Source organism: Antedon mediterranea, chromosome 7 (genome assembly GCF_964355755.1).
Source record: "Antedon mediterranea chromosome 7, ecAntMedi1.1, whole genome shotgun sequence".
Taxonomy (NCBI): Eukaryota; Metazoa; Echinodermata; class Crinoidea; order Comatulida; family Antedonidae; genus Antedon; species Antedon mediterranea.
Genome location: NC_092676.1, coordinates 4,060,520 through 4,085,577, shown reverse-complemented (window position 1 = coordinate 4,085,577; position 25,058 = coordinate 4,060,520). Strand labels below are relative to the sequence as shown.

Below are 25,058 nucleotides of genomic sequence, written 5' to 3'. Positions count from 1 at the left end.
TTACAATGTATTAAGTGGAATCTGTACAGGTGCCGGTTGACGCACTTTGCACTTAAACATATAAGCAATTGTGTAAAGATACGGATTGACTGAGGAGTTGATGGGTATGATGAATGTCGCTGCCCAAACATATATTTCATCAGGAATCGTCATCCAACCCGTCTCGGAACCAATTGCCATTACTATAATCGGGGCCCAGCAACAGAAATCAGTGAAAACTATCAGGCCTAGTTTTCTCGCCATTTTTAACTGTTCTTTTCTCTGCTGTCTTCTGTTGACAGTGGCCCCCGATCTCTTCACTGACAAGAAAATTGTCAGATAACTAAGTACAATTACAAAAAAGCCGACGCCATTAAAGGCAACAAAAATGGCAACAGCATACTCCCAACCTGGCCACCGACTTCTGGTTAAAGGTAGTGCAAGGCACACACTTTCCTTTCCATAATAATTGTCACCAAAATACGATAAGCTTAATTCATTGGCTGTCACTGGAAGAAAACTCAGCACAATCCAGAATAGCCATCCGAAGCTGATAATGATTCGACATTTTGTACGATTGAGGCGTTTCGTACTAAATGGATTAACAATGTTAATAGCTCGATCCACACTAAGCAGCATCAGTGTAAACACTGAACATTGCCCAGAGAGTGTAGAAATAGCCCCTGCAAAACTGCAAAGGACACTATTTCTCCAAACTCTGGAAACCTTTCCGTATCTTCCTCTGTAATGTATATCCACACTGGCAATGATGATCAGGTAGACTGCCATCAGCAGGTCAGACACGGCGAGGTTGGTGATAAGTGTAGTTTGGACTTTGTTAACATTGTTAATATCATTATCTTTTTTAAACTTTCGTGAAACGATAACAACAACATTCCCAATAACCGAAGATAACCCGATAATCATCATCAACACACGGAGAAGTTCATTTTTTAGCAAGTCTTCACACGATGCAAATGCATCTGAAGGCTCGCAGACATCGATGGCGCCAACGAGGCAACAGAGACTAGAGTATTCCGAGTACCTAAAAGAATCAAATATAGCAACATAATAAGTGCCAAGTTATTATTTTGTTGTATCTTAAAAGAAAATGTTATTATATTTTGGGAAATTTTTAAATACTCAAGAACCAACATTCTCAAGGTTTGAAATTTGTGCACATTTTTTAGTCAACCACCTGCATTCTTGAAATACCCACACGCAACTAATTCAAGTTTATGTATCTCCCTTTTCTTTTCCAGTCCTGCACTGCGACTAGATTAACAGAATGCTCATGTGACTTAAGCACAAATTTAGTGGCGCATTTGTGAATTTAAAAAACATGCAAAATTAAATTTTGAAAAACAAGACAGATCTTTATCATCGTAAGTTTCCACAATCATCATGTTGATTGTATAACTAGTGAGTGTGGTAACCGTCTTTCACAGATGGTTTTGGGATTAGTAAAATATTTTTTTTTTATAAATTAATTTATTTTTACAAGGGAGTTACTTGGGTTGCCCAAATTTTAATAAATCATTACTTACAATTCGTTTAAGCTTATCAATTGTTGAAAGGTCCTGTCCCTGTAAACCTGTAACTTGTTACCTTTTAAGTTTCTAAAAAAAAACCAATAAATTCAAACTCAATAAGTTTGTTTTCACACTTTTTAATTCCTTCATTACTTAATATATGATGTACATATTAATATTATAATACTATTCAGAGCGAATAATAATTTAGATTTGTGTGGGTGAACAACACAAAATAGGTTAAAGCTAAACTATCAAACTTTATGTGAAAACAATTTGATGTGCCCATGTGGACACGATTATGTCATATTACTACCATATTTGGGCACATGACACATTTTGTTCTTGAACTAGTTTGATAGTGTAGACAGAGTTTTAGTTTTTGGTAGCTTCAGTAGTTTGAAAGGTGTTTTGTCACATGACCATGTAAAGATAACTAACACTATTGCTTAATATAAATCAAAGAGCTGTATATAGGCAGGATATAGAAAAAAATCAAGATCAAGTAAGCTAAAACTGCCTCAATATAAGTTTATTTTTACGACATGTTTCGGGCATAGCGAAGAGAATTGTAACAAAGGATAACATATATAACTCACAAAATTACATAATAAAACAAATCAGCCAATCAAAGATGTTAACAAAACAAAAGGCATAGTTATAAATGCAAGCCTCCAAAAGCTTTGGGGTACAAAGCAGAAATAGTTGCTTATAAAGCAGGACATTTAAACAAAGACAAAAACTTCAAGTGTGAATTTTGTTAATATGTGAATGTCTCTGGCAAAATTAATGTTTAAAAGATCTAAATTGTACATTTATGCCGGTAGGGGCAAGAGTGCCAAGCTTTACAATTATCCTTTCTTCTATAATTCTACTATTGCTTAATAGTTACACATTGCTCTGATTATATAAGCATGTAGCGGAGTCATGTGTTCTCAGGTGTGCATCTACTGTATGATATATGGAATGGGGAACATTTTTTAATTTAGTGGTAAATCACACGCACCAATATTGTTAAAAATAATTCAACTGAGGCAGTCAAAGGGGAATGTCCCCCTGATCCTGATACAAACCAAGTCATCGTAATTATGTGTTGTGGACATTCAGGAAGGCAATAACATGCAAATTATATATTACATAATGTTAACTTACAAAATTAAAAGTGATGAAGCAAAAGAAGAGAATGCCTCAGCATCTATGATAGTTATAGCGTTGTTCTCTAAGTTCCTGTTAAAAGATGAATAAATAGACAATTAATTATATATTTGTTTATTGAAAAATATGTTTTGTTTAAAGATGTAATTGTCCCCTATATCAGTCTTTGAATAGGCCATTTTGTAATTTTAATAAAGTTATTCACTTCTGTAGGAAAAAAAAGTGAAAAAAAATAATGTTTTCACTTTATAAAAAGACAAATTTTTTTTTGCTTAATATATATATATATATATATATATATATATATATATTTTGGTCAAATTGAATTTAAATATTTATGTGACAATTAAAAGAATTTTTTTATATAATTTGTTTGATTCAGTATATGGTAAGATCTCATTCTTTTTTTTGTGACAAAAAATATCTTGGAATCAAAATGATCACAACATAATTCATGTTGTTCATTGTAATTCCATTGACTGACACTGGTGTTTACTCAATGTTTGTTAGGGCAGTCCATATGACATTCAATATTAATTGGAATAATTAAAATGCTTCTACAACCACAATCAATTTCTTTTGAAATTAGAATGTATTGAAAAATACTCACAGTTCCGTCAACGATTCCAAACCGGCAAATGCATAGGCTTCCAATGTACTTATTTGGTTACCGTCCATCCACCTTAAATGATAAATAATGCACAGTATGGTATTGCTAGTTTGGGCTTGAGCAGTTAATTAAGTTAGTTGCAAATTATCTAATTATTTAATATAAACACTGCATTTACCCCTTTTATTTTTGGTTCAGGTTAAAGTTTTTATAAGTTCAATTTCCATTTACAGCTTTGTTGGCAACCAAAACCACTACGCTAAGTAGTTTTAAGCTTTACTTGCCCACCATGTAAATGTTAGCCTTTATGCTAGAGAATATTAACCCTTTTATAGTAAAAAGTGTGATTTCAGGCAAGTTGACCAGTGGTTCCAGGTTCATCATCTCTCATTAAAATTCAATTACACTTTGTTACAAGATCACATTATAAAATGATAAACTACATGCATGTTTATTGTACAATGTAGTGATTTGGGATAAATTGGTTAAGATATTATACTCACAGTTCTGTTAACGCTGTCAAACCATTAAATACATTTGCTGGCAATTTCCTTATTTGGTTATTGTCCAACCTCCTACAATAAAGAATACGCAGTCAAAAAGAAATTAAAATATCCAAGAAATTGTGTCCGCTTTACTTTTCCTATGCCTTATTCAGATATGGTCCATAATACAGTTAAAACGTTCTGTGGACACCACCTGTAAATTGACACCTCATAACGGATACTCACGTAAAAGTCTGTGCGTCCTTTTTATTCAATATAGTGCATTGGTATGTACCATTAGGGAAGATTGAAATTACTTTCCCTGTACTGGTACCATCTTAAATCATCTCAAATATTTCCATAAGAGGACAGGAAAACATTTTGTTTGTATAAAATACAATTTTTTAAATACAGAAATCTTTGTTACGTTAAAATAGTCTTTATATCAAGGAATTAGATGTTATACATTATTTGTTACAGCACTATATTAAATTTACTTATAACATAAATTAAAATGTTATGAAGTAATTCAATTATAATTATAAAGTATATAACATGAAAAAATACTCACAGTAATGTCAATGCAGTTAAACCAAAAAATGCATTTGCTGGCAATGTACTTATCTTGAAATCTCTCAACCACCTTCAAGGTAAAACAATGTAGTATTAAGCAAGTAGCAGACCATGTATTAAGAAATATTATTATTATTATTATTATTATTTATTGCCAAAAACCAGTTACAAACATACAAAAACACAGAAACTAAGGGAGTAGGCAGGAACCTAAAAGTGAACCTAATCACTATAATAAGAGTTCAGGTTCCGTACCTACTCCCAAATGTAACAACAATGATATATAAAAAACTATATAAAAATATTTATATAACAAATAGACGAATCAACAGTGTCAATATAAAATAAAAGGATAAAATACTTTATAGTCGATTCAACAAAGTCAATATAAAACATGGGATTTAAGTGAATTTAAAAATGTTGGAAAACTGTCTAAAATTAAAGAATTTCTTCCCATAACCTAGGGAATATGTTAATAGCGGAATGATGAAGACAATTGGTTCGAGCATAGTGATGAATGAACTTAAGTGTATCAAGATGACGGCCATTAACAACTACAGATTGACGAATACTAGCCTACTACAATCAACCGTTCCATAAGTGATTTACAAACAAAGGATAACAGAAGATAATTTCTTCGATTAGAGAGTACTGTTGGTCAATTTAGCTTAGTGAGACGTTCCTCGTATTCCATTTCACCTCTTGTTTGTTTAAGGACAAGCCTAGTAGCCCTTCGCTGGACTGCCTCGATACGTTCCGTAAGTTTTTTGGTTCGAGGCAACCACGCAGGGGTGTCACAAAACCTAAGACCACGAAAGCTAAGACCCCTAAGACCTAAGATCACGAAAGCTAAGACCCAAGACCTAAGATTACAAATTCTAAGATATACTACAGCTTAAAAACAATACTTGTTTATCCATACATAATTTTAAACACAGTAGGTTTCATTTATTACCATAAATATAATTAAATACTACCGCAAAACATAGATAAACTCACATTATTTTCGCCCGTTGAGTAAATGTATATTTTTTTCTTTACAACAAACAAACTTGACGGGTTGTTTGTTGGTATATATTTACTCCATTGTGTTGGTTCAGAGGATGTTTTTCTTACGCACCTGCCTTTCTTGTATTTTGACTCCAAATTTGTTGACGAACTTTATCCTGAATACCACACTTTAAAATTAGGATTTATAAGTACTTTCAGACGGAGAAACACATAAAAAAAAAATAATAAATCCTTTAAATTGATGATTTTACAGACATGTTTCTTTGTATACTGTAACTCCTCGAGCTCCCCCCATGCTCAATGTTTTTGTTTCTATGGAGCGCCAAAAGAGCTACAATAATAGTACAAGTATAAAAACAGAAAGAAAAACGAAACAAATCATGATTTTTAAATTAAAATTTATTTGCCAGTATTTATTTCTTCGTACTTGCATGATTATATTATTATCATTACAATTTTAATATTACATTGTTCCATCCACACTGTAGATGGACTCCACAGAGTTTTCAGCCCTCTATATAATTTTTGCTCTTTTGACGTTCCATAGAAACAAAAACATTGAACATGGTGGAAGGCCTACTGCTACTGTACTGTAGGCTAGTCATGCGAAATTCGCAAACAGTTTGTGTGCGAGAAAAACGTCTGTAAAATCATCAATTTAAAAATGTATTTGTTACTTTTTATGTGATTCTTTTTCATAAAAGTGCCAATTCTAAGGTGTGGTATTCAGAATAAATGTTGGGAGTTAAAATACAAGGCAGGTGCGAAAGATAAATATTTGTAATCTTAGGTCTTGGGTCTTAGCTTTCGTGATCTTAGGTCTTAGGGGGTCTTAGCTTTCGTGGTTTTAGGTTTCGTGACACCCAACCACGCAGGGACACCATATTCAAGGATGGGGACAATGAGAGCTTTATAGAGTGAGAAAATAGCTGAAGGGGATGATCCTCCTGCAATACTAGTAATAAAACCCAACATTCGATTTGAACGAGAAATAATTAAGTTTACATGGTCATCCCCAGTAAGTTCACTATTAATCGTGACCCCCAGATGACAATGACAATGACTAGATACGGATTTAATAGGCAAGTCATTTATACGATAAACATGTCTATACTCTTTCCTTGATCTTGTAATGTGGAGAACCTTGGTTTTATTTAAGTTAAGCTCCATTTCATTTAGATCACACCAAGAGGAAAGCCTGATCAGATCGCACTGAAGAACAACTTCATCGTCTACAGTAAATATATTTCTATAAATTATCGGGTCATCGGCAAACAATGCACATTGAGAAATAATAGATGAGGGAAGGTCATTTATAAACAAGTTAAAAAGAAGGGGTCTAAGTACGCTGCCCTGTGGTATTCCAGAGGTAACTGGGGATGATGGGCTAATGGATCCTTGATACAAGACTCTTTGGGAACGTCCCAATAGAAATGACTTGATCCATTTCCAGACATTGTCTCTGATATTGAAGTGACTAGCCAGCTTATTTAAAATAATATGGTGGGGCAGTTTATTAAACGCTTTGGCGTAGTCGAGAAAGATAACATCAATTCTGGTGTTAGGTTGGTAAGTTGGGTACACAGGAACGGGAGGGAAAAAAACCGTGCTGGGCTTCTGTAATTGGACAATTATAAGCAACGTGATCAGATATACTTGAAAACAGTATTTTTTCAAGCAGTTTCGAACATATAGGGTAAGGGATATTGGTCTGTAATTACAAATTGCATTTGTATCACCAGATTTAAATATAGGAGTAATATGGGACATTTTCCACTTAGCGGGGATTTCTCCCATACGCAGGGACAAGTTAAACAAATTAAATAATGGTGGAGCAATAAATTCGGAAGCAGATTTCATGTATGGATGCACGGAATCAGGACCTGGAGATTTATTAGACGAAAGTCCATTAATCACCTTCTCAACATTGTAGACGTTAAAGTTAAGTTGAGAAAGTTCAGGGATTGGGACATTACAAACCGGAGGTTCACAGTTGGGAATTATGGGTGGGTTAAAAACAGAAACAAAAAAATAACTAGATTTAATTCGTCACTATGACGAATTATAGGTTATATGCATTGATTTAAATAAAGATAATTGATTTTTAAAAGATATATTGATTGATTGATTTTCTCAGAATCTTTAATTATTTATAATATATGATAGGACCTTGCTAACGCGAACACCATAGCCGGTATCACAATCCGATCAAAGATCCCTCTGCGTATAATGTCATAAACCGCATTTGTTGTTACATAATAATAAAGACATAAAGTAACTTTTTATCTAGATTTCATTATAAATCATGTGTATAATCTATACACTAAGAAATAAATTTGAACAATACGGATAATAAAAAAAAAATCTTATTTCGTTTCCCAAGGTGAGACTTGAACTCGGTACCTTGAATGCCATTGACACGAGCACAGACCATCGAGCCATACACAACTGACTAAAAGTTGGAGAAAAATTCCACCGTGTATTTACTATGCAGTAACCACTTTGGTGCAGATAGATTATTACATACCGCAATGAATTATAATGTTTTACTATGATGACATCTTTAAAAATTTAAAAAAATGATGCACTGTCAAACTATATACTTTTAACTTTAATATATGAAATTCTTAAGGAAGAAAGTTAACGTTAAGTTTGTTATTTTGGCCTAAGAAAATGTTATAATTTGTTTGATTGTCGAAATTAATTTTGTTAAATTTAATATGCCATTAATGATGACTTAATCAACTTTTGTTCTTCTAATTTCATAATAAATCATACATATGATACATACACTTCAAGAAAATTAAATAAAAAATAGGTGTTCCCGAGCATTCTAACGATATATATTAATTTTAAAATTTAGCATATTTTCACCATTTTGTTAACTTACACGTGCGTAGCCCGTCACTTTTGACGTGCTCGTATAACGCTGTTTCGCGTTGAAAAGTGAATAAAATATGATGATATTATTAAAGAAAGGTTATACAACAGTAATCGGACACAAACAGTGCGCATTAACGTTTGACGCGCAGTGCGCGTGCAAAAATATGCGCACTCATGGCAATTTTTTAAACGCTTAAAATTGCCTGAAACGTACTCTAATTTCATCGAAAATAAATTCTGACAATTTTCAACATTTTAAGCGCGCGTACGCATGCGTTATATGCGCTACGCACGTAATTGTATTGCCATATGATGAAATATGACCTGAAATTTATGAGTACCAAATTTTGTTTAAAAGTGATTCATGTTTGTGAAGATATGATTACAAACGTGATTTCGTTAAATCGCGCGTAGACCGCGTAATTTTTGATTGCGCATCGTGAAAACATAACCACATCGATTCCTGGCCATAAGGAATATACTCTGAAAAATTGACTTAGATAGATGAAACTGATGCCAAGATAATTCACGGACAAATAGTGCTAAGGAAAGAATAAATAAATAAATAAATAAATAAATAAATAAATAAATAAAGATTTTGACAGAATCAAGAGGTTATATGCATATCATGCATATAACCTAATTAAATGAACTAGCAATTACAGGGTGTGACAAAACATTCACACCGTTAATATTAAAAGATAACGGGTTCTGGTGATCTTCTACGTTCTCTAACAAAACGCCAGAAAGCTTTACGAGTAGAGTCACTTGTAAATAATTTGTTGACATATGAATAATACGACTTATTGCATAGACGCTTAACCTTATTACAAATAGACTTATAGTCATCCCATGCAGATACAGAACCAATACGTTTGGCTTTTCTGAACAGTCTATGCTTTATATTGATAAATTGATTGATGTCATTGGTAACCCATGGATGATGTTGATGTTTTATATACCATCTTGTGATTGGCCATGTTTTGCTGATTTTTGTTTGATACAAAATCTACTGAAAAATATTCTAAAATGACATGTTGTATTTGAAAAATCTAGGAAGTTTGTAGAAGTATACAAATTGAAAAAATACTCACAGTTGTAGCAGTGATGTCAAACCATTAAATGAATTGGCTTCTATTGTAGGTATTTGATTAGAGTCCCACACGCCAGGCCTGAAGAAAAAGTTCAGTATGAATTAACAAGGCCATATAGATGGCTGCAGTCGCGTGCTCATTAGTGTTTACCGACCGACCAACCTACCAACTGACCGAAATTACTGAACATGTTTAAAAATGTTGAAATGTTTAAAAACATTTATATTTTTTTAATTTACACGTGCGTAGCCTGACACTTTTGACGTGCTCGTATAACATAATTTCGAGTTGAAAAGTAAGTCAAGAAAACAGAAATCGGGCAAATAGAGTGCGCAATAACATTTAACGCGCAAAAATCTGCGCACTCATGGCAATTTTGTAAACGCTTAAAATTGCCTGAAACGTACTCTTATTTCATCGAAAATAAATTTTGAAAATTGTAAGCGCGCGTACGCATGCGTTACATGCGCTACGCATGTAATTGTATTGCCATATGATGATTTATGCCCTGTAATTTACAAGTACCAAATTTTATTTAATTGTGATTCATGGTTTTGAAGATATGATTACAAACGTGATTTCGTTAAATCGTCGTGCGTAGACCGCGTAATTTGTTATTGCGCACCGGGAAAACATAACCACATCGATTCCTGGCCATAAGGAATATACTGTGAAAAATTGACTTAGCTAGATTAAACTGATATCAAGATAAGGTCAGAAAGCGATAAAACGCATAGTGATACCGGACCGACAGACAGACCGACCGACCGACATAGTGAACTATGGAGTCGCGTCCACGCGACTAAAAATTGCAGTATTTAATTTTTGATGTAAATTATATGTTTTCAACTACAATATATTAAAACCATTAGTTATCACCGCTGCAATGCAGCCTGCAACTCAATAAATGAAACAGGTCTTTACAAAAAAATGGTACTGAATGAAGTTTCATTATGAAGATTACACAAAATAATCATGCTTATTGGAACAAGATTATACATTAGTATAAGAAATGAATTAGTAAAAAGGTAGAAGTATAAGAAGCAATTTGAATAATGTTAGGCAAGTTTATTAGTCGCGTAGACGCGACTCTATAGTTCACTATGTCGGTCGGTCTGTCGGTCCGGTATTACTATGGGTTTTATTGCTTTTCTGTACTTTTTGAACTGTCAACATGTGGGCATTTACGTGAAATTGTGGACATCCTATTTTGAATGACGTTAGAGTTGCGCAACGTGATTTACGCGCGATTTAACGATTTTCTCGTATTAAACATAGGGCAAAAACCAAATAACATTTTAAATTGAAGCTTTGCAAAAGTTTAATTCATATCAGGCGCTAACTTTCTGTTGAAAAAAAATGTGTGTTTTACACAAAGTTACGCGCGCGCGCGCATTTAAAATTTTAAAATGCGCAAAATTAATTTTTAATCAACTTTCTACGCGTTTCTTGTCATTTTGAGCATGTCAAAAATTCCCATACGCGCGCAAATGTTTACGCGCGCGGTGCGCACGTAGCGTTAAATACATACTTTTTTCGCGGGATTTATGTTTTTGCAGCCTTTTCTAATAATTTTACCAACTTTTAAACAGTTTTGACTTAAAATTACGTCATACGAGCACGTCGAATTGGATAATTTGCGCACGTTTTTGATGAAAAAGTTCAAAAATTCGTCAAAATTATGCCTTTTTAGTCGCGTGGACGCGACTCTATTGTTCACTATGCCGGTCGGTCGGTCTGTCGGTCGGTCCGGTATCACTATGCATTGTAGCACGCGACTTAATGGATGTTGGCCTTGTTTTTTTAAGAATAGGTTTAAGGTTTAGAAAAAGTGATTTCATTAATTTAATTTGATAGCCTTGTTTTGTTCACATTCATTTATTCATTGATATTTAATATTATAAGTAAACAATTACAAATTTGTTCTCAGAGCCACCTAAATTATGTTGTGAAAAGGAAAGAAAAAATTGTTTACTCAATTACTTTAAATTTTATACAAAATTAAGCATATTTGTCATTACACTTATTTTTTTTGTGCTTTTTTTAGACTTTATGTTGATGTCGCAAGACAAATTTCTATAACAATTTACAATTCTGCCAATGTTAGCCTATAATAAGTCTCAAAGGAAATAAATAGATGTCTCTCAAATGTTTGAACGTGGAGAAGAGCCGCAATGGCCGTAAACTAATTTGTTTTAAGGAAAACTGTAGTGATAGTAGTACCACTTAACCCTGAACGGAATGGAAATATTTAAATGCTATACTTAGATGTGTTATCAAAATTAAACATTTCAAACAACTGCATGGCATATATGAATTCATTTTTGCAGTACATATATTGAACTAATGAATTATTAATCAAAAGAAATTCATAAGAATAATTTTTAAAAAAAATACCGATATCCAATGACTTGCCCGATGTGCAATATCCTTCAAAGTAAGAGAAATACAAAGTAATTGTTAATATTAAAAAAATATATTTATAATTTGATAACAAAATCACTACATAAGCAAATACTAAATGTAGAAAATCTCACTTAAATTATATTTATATTAGGCCTATCTTACAAAAAAATAAAAATAATTCATTATGAATTAATTAAAAACCGGTTGTTTTTGGGTTTTTTTTTTGTAACTAATTTGTTATAAAATCACATAATAAAATTATATAATAATATTAAATCTATTGTTATAGTTGTTTAACCTGCAATGTAAAATTATTATTACATTATGAATGGATACTTCCAGAATGATTGAAAATCAAAATGTTATACTGAGTAACAAGTACTCCTGCTTCCAACTACAGTAGTAGTATTATGCCGATGAAGAAAGTCTGCTGTCTCTACATATTGCTTTATAATAACATTAATAATTCGCTGCTCTCACAGCATTAATTGGATTCAATAAAACAAATCAGAAATCTGTTTTTTTTTGTACACTATTTTAAGAAATGAATAAATATATGAGAACATTATACACGCTATACAAACTACACATAAACGTTATCTATATATAAATTTACGTAAGGGCAAAATTTGGTAAATCGCGCGTTATTTCTAGAATGTTTACTCGATGGTATATAAAGTTGGTTCGTACTTTCGGTACTGATTTTAACCACTTGATGTAACCCTGTTTACTAATTAAATTGAGTTCGATAATTAGTTATTGACGATTAAAACGAATTTAGGTTCAACGATTTGCCCCAAATAGGGGTGTTTTTCGATCGTGGTATACACTGTCTAATGGATTTCCGTCTTGAAAAATACCCGCACACAATAATACGAGGATGCTTCGCATTTTCCTATTTCCTCCTACGATAATTGTTTTTAATAGCTGAAAACCGGTTGAACAGCTCGAGTACAGCATCATAATGTTGAAGAAAGGCCGATTTTCTTTAAAAAATATTATTTTGATAGATTTAATATACGTTTATACAAATGTATTGATTTGCGATGAATGGAACATTCCAATCTCTGTTCCTCAAGTGTCTATTCCCTCAGGCGTCGTAAAGGCAAGTACTGTATACTCATAACAGAAATTCGATCCATTTTTTTTTTCAATCTGTGCTGCAGTGGTTGGATATACATTTTTTTTTAAACGGATAATGAGCTAGAGTTTTCACTCGCCGTATATTATGTACAAATCTTTATTATTGCAATTAAACCACCCACATCATCACCCTTCTCTCACTGGCATGAGTAGCGTTGTAAAACCAGTAGAGGATAGGCCTACGGTACATCACATGCCCTAAACGCAGAACAACTTTGGTGGGTAGGGTAGGAACCAACTTAAGTATGAATTGGCTCTAAGAAACAATTGAAAACCATTAGGCCTACTTATTAAGTTGAGTTAGATAATTTAATATTTATTGACGATTAAATCGAATTTATGATTTTCCCCGAATAGAGGTGGTTTTCACAAATTGTTTTACATTATATAAACATATACACGTCGTAGTGATGTATCGTTACATGTACTGTACTATTTCAATCGACTTGGACGGTGATAGTTTCAACAAAGTATTACATCGCAATGTTTTACTGTGTTTAGTGGTATATTATTTGTAAAACATGAAAACAATTAATATTTCGTTACTAAATAGATAAAGAATATATTTAAAAATTGTTCCTCTTTGCACCCATCCTCTTCCCCATCCCTCAACCCTAATGTTACATACAAAACACAAATTAAGTTTGTTTAAATTTGACTTAAACAATTGGTCTCATTTTGTGAAAAGTTTCTCTTTCGGAAGTAATTCCCAGGGTGCTAATTTTAGTTGAGTACATAAATCAAATTGTCTATTTATTCGTTCCTGTAAACGACATGTATTTGTCCTGCGGTACGTACATTTGAAATCGCCAGTTTTTTAATGCTGAAATTATTATGTATTCGAGAACCATCTGTGGGCACGACCTAGATGGTACGCGAGCGAAGCGAGCGTACCATCTAGTACACAACAATTTACTTAAACAGAACCAAAGTATCTAGTAATGGTGTTGTTGAAAACTGTAATTGACTTGGGGATAAATGATTTGGAATAATTAAAAAAAAAATTAAGTTCATTCATGATAGATGAACTAAAAACTGTGATTTTTAAAAATTATCTTTTATAAGCCACAAATTGTGATTAATCCATTGTCATTGCTTAACCAACAATGTAAAATAATTTATTATTTAATAATTGAAACAGACTTTCAAGAGAGGACAGGAAAAAAACATTTTTTGTTGTATTATTAACTTCTAAAAACTTGCATTATCACAATGAATACAGTTTTTAAAACTACTTAAATCTATGTTGCTCAACTAACAGGAGATTGTCTAAACACCTATAGCAACGAACACTTGTTCATGTTATGGAAGCTTCAACAACTCACAAAAGAAATTAAAACTTTTAATGTATTAGGATCATGATTTTTAGTCAAAAATTGCAGTAATCTTTCACGCCCTTCTGTTTATTTTATTTAATATAATGCATAGTCTTTTTGACTTTTTTTACAAAATGTAAAATAATAATAATTACATGATTTACTTATTTGACAAAACGACTAAATAAAAAGCTTTCGGTTGGCGAGATTTGGCCTTCGAAATGTAACACATAAATAATTTTTTAATAGACGCCGATATAGTTATTAAATGAATATAGCATATAAATAATAAATACAAATGATAATAATTAAAACACAAAACATATAACATAACTTTTAAACATCTATAATATTAAGTTGTTTAAACAATTATATAAAATGAAATCAGAAAATGTAACATTATATGAGTGTTTCCCCAGACTTCTATACCATAAATAATAACGGTAAAATAAAGAAGTTATATATTAAAATTAATATTTATTTTAAAAGAAACCAAATATCTTAGTTTATATAAAACACCTATTTGTTTTCTTTGTATTTTTACAAAGGTTATCAATATGTCCGGCCCTTCCCTAACTTAGTGTCTTTGTTAAATATTTCGTTTATATTTAGCAAACAAATTGGATTCAAATCTACAGTACACTTAACTACTTTATGATATTATTTTCTTAACTGACTACAACATAAAATAATTCATACTAAGGAAAATCATATAATATATACATCATATATATATATATATATAGTAGTTGTTTGATACAGTATTATGGTAAAATGTCATTATTTCTTTTTTTGTGACAAAAAATATCTTGGAATCAAAAGGATCACAATATAATTCATGTTGTTCATTGTAATTCCATTGACTGACACTGTTTACTCAATGTTTGTTAGGGCAGTCTATATGACATTCAGTATTAACTGGAATAATTTGACATTATAATGGTTCTAAACAATAATCAATTTCTTTTGAAATTAGAAAGTTGGTAAAGTGAAGTATTGAAAAAATACTCACAGTTCTGTCAATGATTCCAAACCAGAAAATGCATAGGCTTCCAATGTGTGTATTTGGTTACCATTCATTCGCCTTAAATAATAAATAATGCATAGTATATAGTCTTGCTAGCTTACGCTTGAGCAGTTAAGTTAGTTGTGAATTATCTATTGATTTCTACACCTTACCGTATATAAACACTGTGTTTACCCCTTTATTTTTCTGATTATATTTCTTCTTCCATCCACGGCTAATTAGTCTTAAACTTTTCTTGTGAATTTTTTTCCTTTAAAATTATGCTAGAGCATGTAACCCTATTGGTACAAAGGTGTTATTTCATGGATCTTGGGTGATCATTGCCTCTCATTAATTGTTTGTTACAAGATCACATTATGAAATGATAAACTAAATAATATGAATCTGTCATTATTCTAAAACGTAAATTAATGAATTGGGATAAATTTGAGATACACTCACAGTTTTTTTAATGCTGTCAAACCATTAAATGCATTTGCTGGCAATTTCCTTATTTGGTTATCGTCCAACCTTCTACAAAGAATAAAGAATAAACTGTAAAGTTTGATGCTTTATCTTTCCTAAGTAATGGTCCAAAACTCCCTGTGTGGACACCATTCGTAAATGGACAACTCTCATAACGGACACTCGCCCAAAAGTCTTTGTGTGTCTTTTCTATTTAATTACTTGGCCTTTTATTAAACAGACTTCCAAAAGAGGACAGGAAAAAAAAACAATTTTTTTTGTATAATTAACAATTCTAAAAATTTGCATTAACAAAATAAATACAATTTTTAAAAATACTTAAATCTATGTTCCTCAACTAACAGAAGATAGTCTTAAACACCTATTATTTAAATTCAAATTCAATATGTTTGTTTCCACAAACTTTCTTCCTTCATTACTTAATACTATAAATAATATACCACTAATTAGAGTAAAACATTTCCGATTTAATACTTTATAAACTGTCACTGTCTCATGGTCGATTGAAATAGTAAAGTACATTTAAAGACCACTAATACGTTTATATTTTTGTAATTATTAATTAATACAAACGTTGAGAAACAACTGACAGTAATAAAGTATTATATTATTATGTGTTTATAATAAGTGATAAAGTTTATTAGTATATTTGTTTATATTATATCTAACAGTACAACACACTTTTGATTCAAATGGCGATCAAAAGTGGTTAATACCTATTTGCAGTATTGTATAGCATTACAGTACTATTTCTGTTTATTCTCCAAGGGTCTATCAATTTACCTACTTGTGTTAAACCATAGAGGTATGCAAGTATGGTTAAACCAAATAATTTGGAATGTTCCATTCATTGCAAATCAATACATTTGTATAAACGTATATTACTGTACCATAGGCACACAGACAATTTTTGACAATAAGGGGTTTTTCATGTATTTATAATCCCGTAACCGGTTACCTAAATACTTTTTGACAGTAAATATAATTTTGATAGAAATACTGAAAATGATATTACTGGACCTCCTTAAGGGGACATCAAGACCCATTGTTCGGAGTTTTAATCAAATATTAATTATTAAATGAAGTGAAACAATTACTCTATAGGACCATTACATTAAAATTTGCATTTAGAAAATTGCATGATTTACATTTAACTATAATTTAAAAAGGAATTCATAATTACAAATTAAGAGACGTTTACTACATAACTTTAAAATAAAATGTAATGACAAAAAAAGATCAACGTTTCGGAACCATTCTAAAGAACAAATGAGTAAAATTAACAGCATCTATCTTTTTTCTCATTAAATTTTATTTTAAAATGTATAATTAAAAAAAATAATTATAAAAGTATTATGAACTAAATAAAACACTTACAGTGTTGTCAATGCTGTCAAACCATTAAATGCATTAGCTGGCAATGTACTGATTTTGTGACCATTCAAACGTCTTCAAAATAAAATGATTCATAGTAATTAAAATCATATACATCCAAGTTGTTTTGATACTGTATGATTGTAAATTTTCATTAATAAAAAATGTATTGACAAAAGAGATCTTTGAATAAAATTTTCATGTATATAAACAATAATATAATTCATGTTGTTAGATGTAAATTGATTGGCACCGGTGTTACAGCAATATTAGGGCAGTATGACATACAGTATCAACTGGAATCTATATATAAATTTACGTAAGGGCAAAATTCGGTAAATAGCGCGTTATTTCTAGAATGTTTAGTAGAGGATAGGCCTACAGTGCATCACATGCCCTAAACGCAGAACAACTTTGGTGGGTAGGGTAGGAACCAACTTAAGTATGAATTAGCTCTAAGAAACAATTGAAAACCATTAGGCCTACTAATTAAGTTGAGTTAGATAATTTAATATTTATTGACGATTAAATCGAATTTATGATTTGCCCCGAATAGAGGTGGTTTTCACAAATTGTTTTACATTATATAAACATATACACGTCGTAGTGATGTATCGTTATACGTACTGTACTTTTCAATCGACTAGGACGGTGATAGTTTCAACAAAGTATTACATCGCAATGTTTTACTTGTGTTTAGTCATGGGGGTATAAATACCTCCATGGTTTAGTGGTACATTATTTGTAAAACATGAAAACAATTAATATTTCGTTACTAAATGGATAAAGAATATATTTAAAAATTGTTCCTCTTCCATCCCTCAACCCTAATGTTACATATAAAACACAAATTAAGTTTGTTTAAATTTGACTTAAACAATTGGTCTCATTTTGTGACAAGTTTCTCTTTCGGAAGTAAATCCCAGGGTGCTAATTTTAGTTTAGTACATAAATCACAGTGTCTATTTATCCGTTCCTGTAAACGACATTATTGTCCTGCGGTACGTACATTTGAAATCGCCAGTTTTTTAACGCTGAAATTATTATGTATTCGAGAACCATCTGTGGGCACGACCTAGATGGTACGCGAGCGAAGCAAGCGTACCATCTAGTAATTAGAATAGTTCTAAAACAACAATAAATAAAGTTTCTTTTAAAAATAAGGAAGTTTGTACAAGTATTGAAAAAATACTCACAGTTCTGTCAATGATTCCAAACCGGCAAATGCATAGGCTTCCAATGTGTGTATTTGGTTACCATTCATGAACCACCTTAAATGATAAAAAATACACAGTATATGATAAATAATGCACATTATGGTCTTGCTAGTTTGGGCTTTAGCAGTTAATTAAGTTAGTTGCCAATTATCTATTGATTTACGGTAATATAAACACTGCATTTATCCCTTTTATTTTTGTTTGTTTTCTGGTTAAAGTAAACAAATACTAAATGTAGTAAAATTAACTTAAATGATATTTTAAATGATATTTATATTGTAAAATAACAACTGAAAATTGATATTTGATTTATTAGGCCTATATTATCATATACGAAAAACCAGTTGTTTGTGGTTTTTTTTGGTGAGGTGGGGTTTAAACTTATAATCACATAATAATGAAATTATATATTAAATATTTTGTTATAATTGTTCTACAATGTAAAATACAATTTCTAATTTACCTTTTTAATTAAAACTAAATTGTAGTACAGTAAATACACTATACTGCATGTAATCCATCTATTGTATACTTTAGTATGTCAAAATATACTTTTGTAAATATATTTTCATAACTTATTTCTTATTTTCTTAAAACAAAATTACTGTAAATAATTATCATGGAATCATAAAGTACATATTAGTCCATAAACCCCTAATTAATATACCTGTTTGTAGAACTAACCGTCTTAAGACCTCGCCTGCCCTTACTATAAGTAGAATCCTTAATTTAAACAGTACCTAAACTGATCACGCTGAAGATGGCTATGTTATAAATATTTACATATATAGGCCTATGCATTTGTATATAAATTTTGTAATTTTTTTAACATAATTTTATTTTTTTAACTGAATTTTTCAAATTTTTTTATATTTTGTATAAATTTTGGTATTTTTTTAAATATTTGTGTTTCCATATATATATATATACCATTATAACAAATGTTACTAAATAATTAGTATTTTGTTTATGTAGTGATTTTTTTTATGAGAATAAAAATTATTAAAATATAAATATATATTTTATATTTTGACATTAAAATGTTTATACAATACAGTGAATGCATTGTAGGATCAATTGTAATAATGGACTAATAATATGTACCTTATGATTTCATGATTATTTACAGTAAAACTAATTTTAAAATCAACAATTTTTAAATTTATCCACCATGACATAGCAATTGAAACCGAATCTGTATTACATATAGATAATACATTTATTATATGGTTGCTATCAAAACATTTTAATTTTTTGTAGACATTTTATTTTGATAAAATAAGTTATTAAAATATACATTTTTATTTACCCATATCATATTGTGACATCACTAGTACATACAATAGAGTACATGCAGTACAACAACTGTATAATGATAATGGATTAATATTATTACATAATTTACATAATTTTACAATTTGTGATCTTATAAAAAATAAATTTATAAATCACTAGTTTTTAATTCATCCAACATGAATGAAATTTATTTTTCTGTAATACATAATAATTAAAAATAATATTAATTGTAAAATTTCACAATAAATATCATTATAATGATTGTTATACTAAATAATTAGTATTTGTTATGTAGTGATTACATATTTTATATTTTGACATTAAAATGTTTATACAATACAGTGCATGTATTGTAGGATCAATTGTAATAATTTATTTATTTATTTATTCAGGTTTATATAATAAAAAACATGCAGCCCGACGGCTGAAATTGTTGATTTACAAAAATATATTTATATTGTGACATTTACAATAAAAAATCATTTTGAAATATTATATATTATAAAAAGTTCATTCATGTTGGATGAGCAAAAAACTATTGATTTTTTAAGTTTGTTTTTACAAGATCACAAATTGTGAAATTTTATAAATAATATTAATCCATTATCATTGTTTAACCAACAATGTAAAATAATTTTTCATTTAATTTCTAAATTAAAACCAAATTGATAAAAGTAAGCAAACATAAGCAATACACTTACAGTGTTTTCAATGCTGTCAAACCAGCAAATGCATTGGCTGGTAATAAATATAAGTAAATCACAATATATCCAAGCTGTTTTAAAATTATTTTAGTTTTTCTGTCACCTCAAATGTTGAAATGTCTACATTCCTGTACATTATACAGTAGTTATACTGCATGTACTCTATTGTATGTACTTTAGTTATGTCAAAATATACTATGTTAAAATAAAAATGTTGTAAATTTATTTGATTAACATATTTTCTGAAAACAAAATGTCAACAAATTCAAATTGTTTGATAGCAACCATATAATAAATGTATTATCTATATGTAATTCAGATTCAGTTTCAATTGTTAGATCTTACAAAAATAAATAGTTCAATCATGGTGGATACATTTTAAAAATGTTGATTTTAAAATTGGTTTTACTGTAAATAATCATGAAATCATAAAGTACATATTATTAGTCCATTATTACAATTGATCCTATAATACATGCACTGTATTGTATCAATATTTAATGTCAAAATATATATTTTTATTTTATTAATTTTTATTATCATAAAACAAAATCACTAAATAAACAAATACTAATTATTTAGTAACATTTGTTATAATAATATTTATATTGTGACAGTTACAATAAAAATGTATTTTGAATTATTATAATATTATTCAAAAAAATAAAGTTTGTTAATGTTGGACGAGCAAAAAACTATTGATTTTTAAAGTTTTTTTATAAGATCACAAATTGTGAAATTATAGAAAATCATAAAGTACATATTACTCCATTATTACAATTGATCCTACAATGGATGCATTGTGTTGTATCAACATTTTAATGTCAAAATATAAAATATATATTTATATTTTAATAATTTTTATTCTCATAAAACAAAATCACTACATAAACAAATAATAATTATTTAGCATAACAATCATTATAATGATATTTACATCGTGAAATTTTACATTTAAGATTAATTCAGAATTATTATGTACACAAAAATAAAGTTCATTCATGGTGGATGAACTAAAAACTAGTGATTTATAAAGATATTTTTTTATACAATCACAAATTGTGAAATTATGTAATAATATTAATCCATTATAATTGCTTAATCAACAATTCAAAATAATTTGTAATTTAATTTCTAGATTAAAACCAAATTGTAAAAGTAGCAAACATAAGCAATACACTTACAGTTTTTCCAATGCTGTCAAACCAGCAAATGCATTGGCTTGTAATGTACTTATTCGGTTCCATCTCAAATTCCTTAAAAGTAAAAAGAATGCACAGTATAAGTAAATCACAATATCCAAGCTGTTTTTAAATTATTTTAGTTTTTCTGTCACCTCAAATGTTGAAATGTCTACATTCCTGTACATTATACAGTACCGGTAGTTATACTGCATGTACTCTATTGTATGTACTTTAGTTATGTCAAAATATACTATGTTAAAATACAAATGTATATTTTAATAACTTATTTTGTTAAAATAAACAAAAATGTACATAAACAAATATTGATTAGGCCTACTTAGAAACATTTTGTCAGTTTTATAAAAATGTGGTAAATATAATTTAATAACTTAATTTCTTAAAATAAAATGTCTTCACCAAATGTAATTGTTTGATAGCAACCATATAATAAATGTATTATCTATTATGTATTAAATACAGATTCACTTTCAATTGTTATATCTTACAAAAATATATACTTCAATCATGGTGGATAAATTACAAATAAAAATAATGTTGACTTTAAAATTCTTTTTACTGTAAATAATCATGAAATCATAAGGTACATATGATTAGTCCATTATTACAATTGATCCTACAATGCATGCATTGTATTGTATCAATATTTTAATGTTAAAATATAAAATATATTCCTATTTTAATAATTGTTATTCTCATAAAACAAAATCACTACATAAACAAATACTAATTATTTAGTTTTAGTATTATTTGTTATAATGATATTTTTATTGTGACATTTACAATAAAAATTTATTTTGAATTATTATATAATATTTAAAAAATTAAAATTTGTTCATGGTGGATGAGCAAAAAACTACTGATTTTTTAAGTTATTTTTTATAAGATCACAAATTGTGAAATTATATAATAATATTAATCCATTATCATTGTTTAACCAACTTTGTAAAATAATTTTTCATTTAATTTCGAAATTAAAACCAAATTGTTAAAAGTTAGCAAACATAAGCAATACACTTACAGTGTTTTCAATGCTGTCAAACCAGCAAATGCATTGGCTGGTAATGTACTTATTTGGTTACCCCTCAAATCCCTTAAAAGTAAAAAGAATGCACAGTATAAGTAAATCACAATATCCAAGCTGTTTTAAAATTATTTTAATTTTTCTGTCACCTCAAATGTTGAAATGTCTACATTCCTGTACATTATACAGTAGTTATACTGCATGTACTCTATTGTATGTACTTTAGTGATGTCAAAATATACTATGTTAAAGTAAAAATGTATATTTTAATAACTTATTTTATTAAAATAAAATGTCTACAACAAATTAAAAATTGTTTGATAGCAACCATAATAAATGTATTATCTATATGTAATACAGATTCAGTTCAATTGTTATATCTTACAAAAATAAATAGTTCAATCATGGTGAATACATTTTTAATATGTTCACTTTAAAATTATTTTTACTATAAATAATCATGAAATCATAAAGTACATATTATTACTCCCTTATTACAATCAAACCTACAATACATGCACTGTATTGTATCAATATTTTAATGTCAAAATATAAAATATATATTTATATTTCAATAATTTTTATTCTCATAAAACAAAATCACTAAATAAACAAATACTAATTATTTAGTAACATTTGTTATAATAATATTTATATTGTGACAGTTACAATAAAAATGTATTTTGAATTATTATAATATTATTCAAAAAAATAAAGTTTGTTAATTTCTAAATTAAAACCAAATTGGTAAAAGTAAGCAAACATAAGCAATACACTTACAGTGTTTTCAATGCTGTCAAACCAGCAAATGCATTGGCTTGTAATGTACTTATTTGGTTACTGTACAAATTCCTTAAAAGTAAAAAGAATGCACATTATAAGTAAATCACAATATCCAAGCTGTTTTTAAATTATTTTAGTTTTTCTGTCACCTCAAATGTTGAAATGTCTACATTCCTGTACATTATACAGTAGTTATATTGCATGTACTATATTGTATGTACTTTAGTGATGTCAAAATATACTATGTTAAAGTAAAAATGTATATATATTTTAATAACTTATTTTATTAAAAATAAAATGTCTACAACAAATTCAAATTGTTTGTTAACAACCATATAATTAATGTATTATCTAATATGTAATACAGATTCAGTTTTGTTATATCTTACAAAAATAAATAGTTCAATCATGGTGGATACATTTTAAAAATGTTGATACATATTATTAGTCCATTATTACAATTGATCCTACAATACATGCATTGTATTGTATCAACATTTTAATGATGTCAAAATATAAAATATATATTTATATTTTAATAATTTGTATTATCATAAAACAAAATCACTACATAAACAAATACTAATTATTTAGTATAACAATCATTATAATGATATTTATATTGTGAAATTTTACAATTAATATTATTTTTAAAATTATTATGTATTACACAAAAATAAAGTTCATTCATGGTGGATGAAGTAAAAACTAGTGATTTATAAAGATATTTTTTATAAGGTCACAAATTGTGAAATTATAGAATAATATTAATCCATTTTCATTGTTTAACCAACAATATAAAATAATTTATAATTTAATTTATAATATAAAACCAAATTAGTAACTGTAAGCAAACATAAGCAATACACTTACAGTGTTTCCAATGCTGTCAAACCAGCAAATGCATTGGCTTGTAATGTACTTATTTGGTTACTGCCCAAATCCCTTAAAAGTAAAAAGAATGCACAGTATAAGTAAATCACAATATCGAAGCTGTTTTTAAATTATTTTAGTTTTTCTTGTCACCTCAAATGTTGAAATGTCTACATTCCTGTGCATTATACAGTAGTTATACTGCATGTACTCTATTGTATGTACTTTAGTGATGTCAAAATATACTATGTTAAAATACAAATATGGTAAATTTATTTGAATAACATATTTTCTTAAAACAAAATGTCAACAAATTCAAATTGTTTGATAGCAACCATATAATAAATGTATTATCTAATATGTAATGTAAATTCAGTTTCAATTGTTATATATTACAAAAATAAATAATTCAATCATGGTGGATAAATTACAAAATTGTTGCTTTTTAAATTTGTTTTACTGTGAATAATCATGAAATCATAAGGTAAATATTATTAGTCCATTATTACAATTGATCCTACAATACATGCACTGTATTGTATCAATATTTTAATGATGTCAAAATATAAAATATATATTTATATTTTAATAATTTTTATTATCATAAAACAAAATCACTACATAAACAAATACTAATTAATTAGTATAACAATCATTATAATGATATTTATATTGTGAAATTTTACATTTAAGATTAATTCAGAATTATTATGTATTACACAAAAATAAAGTTCATTCATGGTGGATGAACTAAAAACTTGTGATTTATAAAGATATTTTTTATACGATCACAAATTGTGCAATTATGTAATAATATTAATCCATTATAATTGCTTAATCAACAATTCAAAATAATTTGTAATTTAATTTCTAGATTAAAACCAAACTGATAAAAGTTAGCAAACA

At 28.8% G+C, this 25,058-nt stretch overlaps 1 protein-coding gene across 1 annotated transcript; it reads right to left on the bottom strand.

Annotated features, from left to right (window-relative positions):
- LOC140054946 (uncharacterized) lies at positions 1-24,888 on the bottom strand. Its single transcript, XM_072100088.1, has 17 exons — positions 24,872-24,888; positions 24,153-24,224; positions 23,277-23,348; positions 22,494-22,565; positions 21,455-21,526; positions 18,250-18,324; positions 17,057-17,128; positions 15,656-15,727; positions 15,200-15,271; positions 11,720-11,752; positions 9,323-9,400; positions 4,333-4,404; positions 3,780-3,851; positions 3,277-3,348; positions 2,664-2,738; positions 1,527-1,598; positions 1-1,024 (listed from the first exon to the last, which is right to left on the bottom strand). Exons 1-17 carry the CDS (start codon positions 24,886-24,888, stop codon positions 1-3), a joined length of 2,094 nt encoding a protein of 697 aa, XP_071956189.1.
- Positions 24,889-25,058: the final 170 nt, after the last annotated feature.

Excerpts from the sequence above, each read along its gene's own strand:
- LOC140054946 (XM_072100088.1), bottom strand. Across the intron at positions 23,349-24,152 it reads TTGACAGCATTGGAAACACT|GAATTTGTACAGTAACCAAA; the intron begins GTAAGTGTATTG and ends TTTACTTTTAAG. Across the intron at positions 3,349-3,779 it reads TTGACAGCGTTAACAGAACT|GTGGATGGACGGTAACCAAA; the intron begins GTGAGTATAATA and ends TTATCATTTAAG.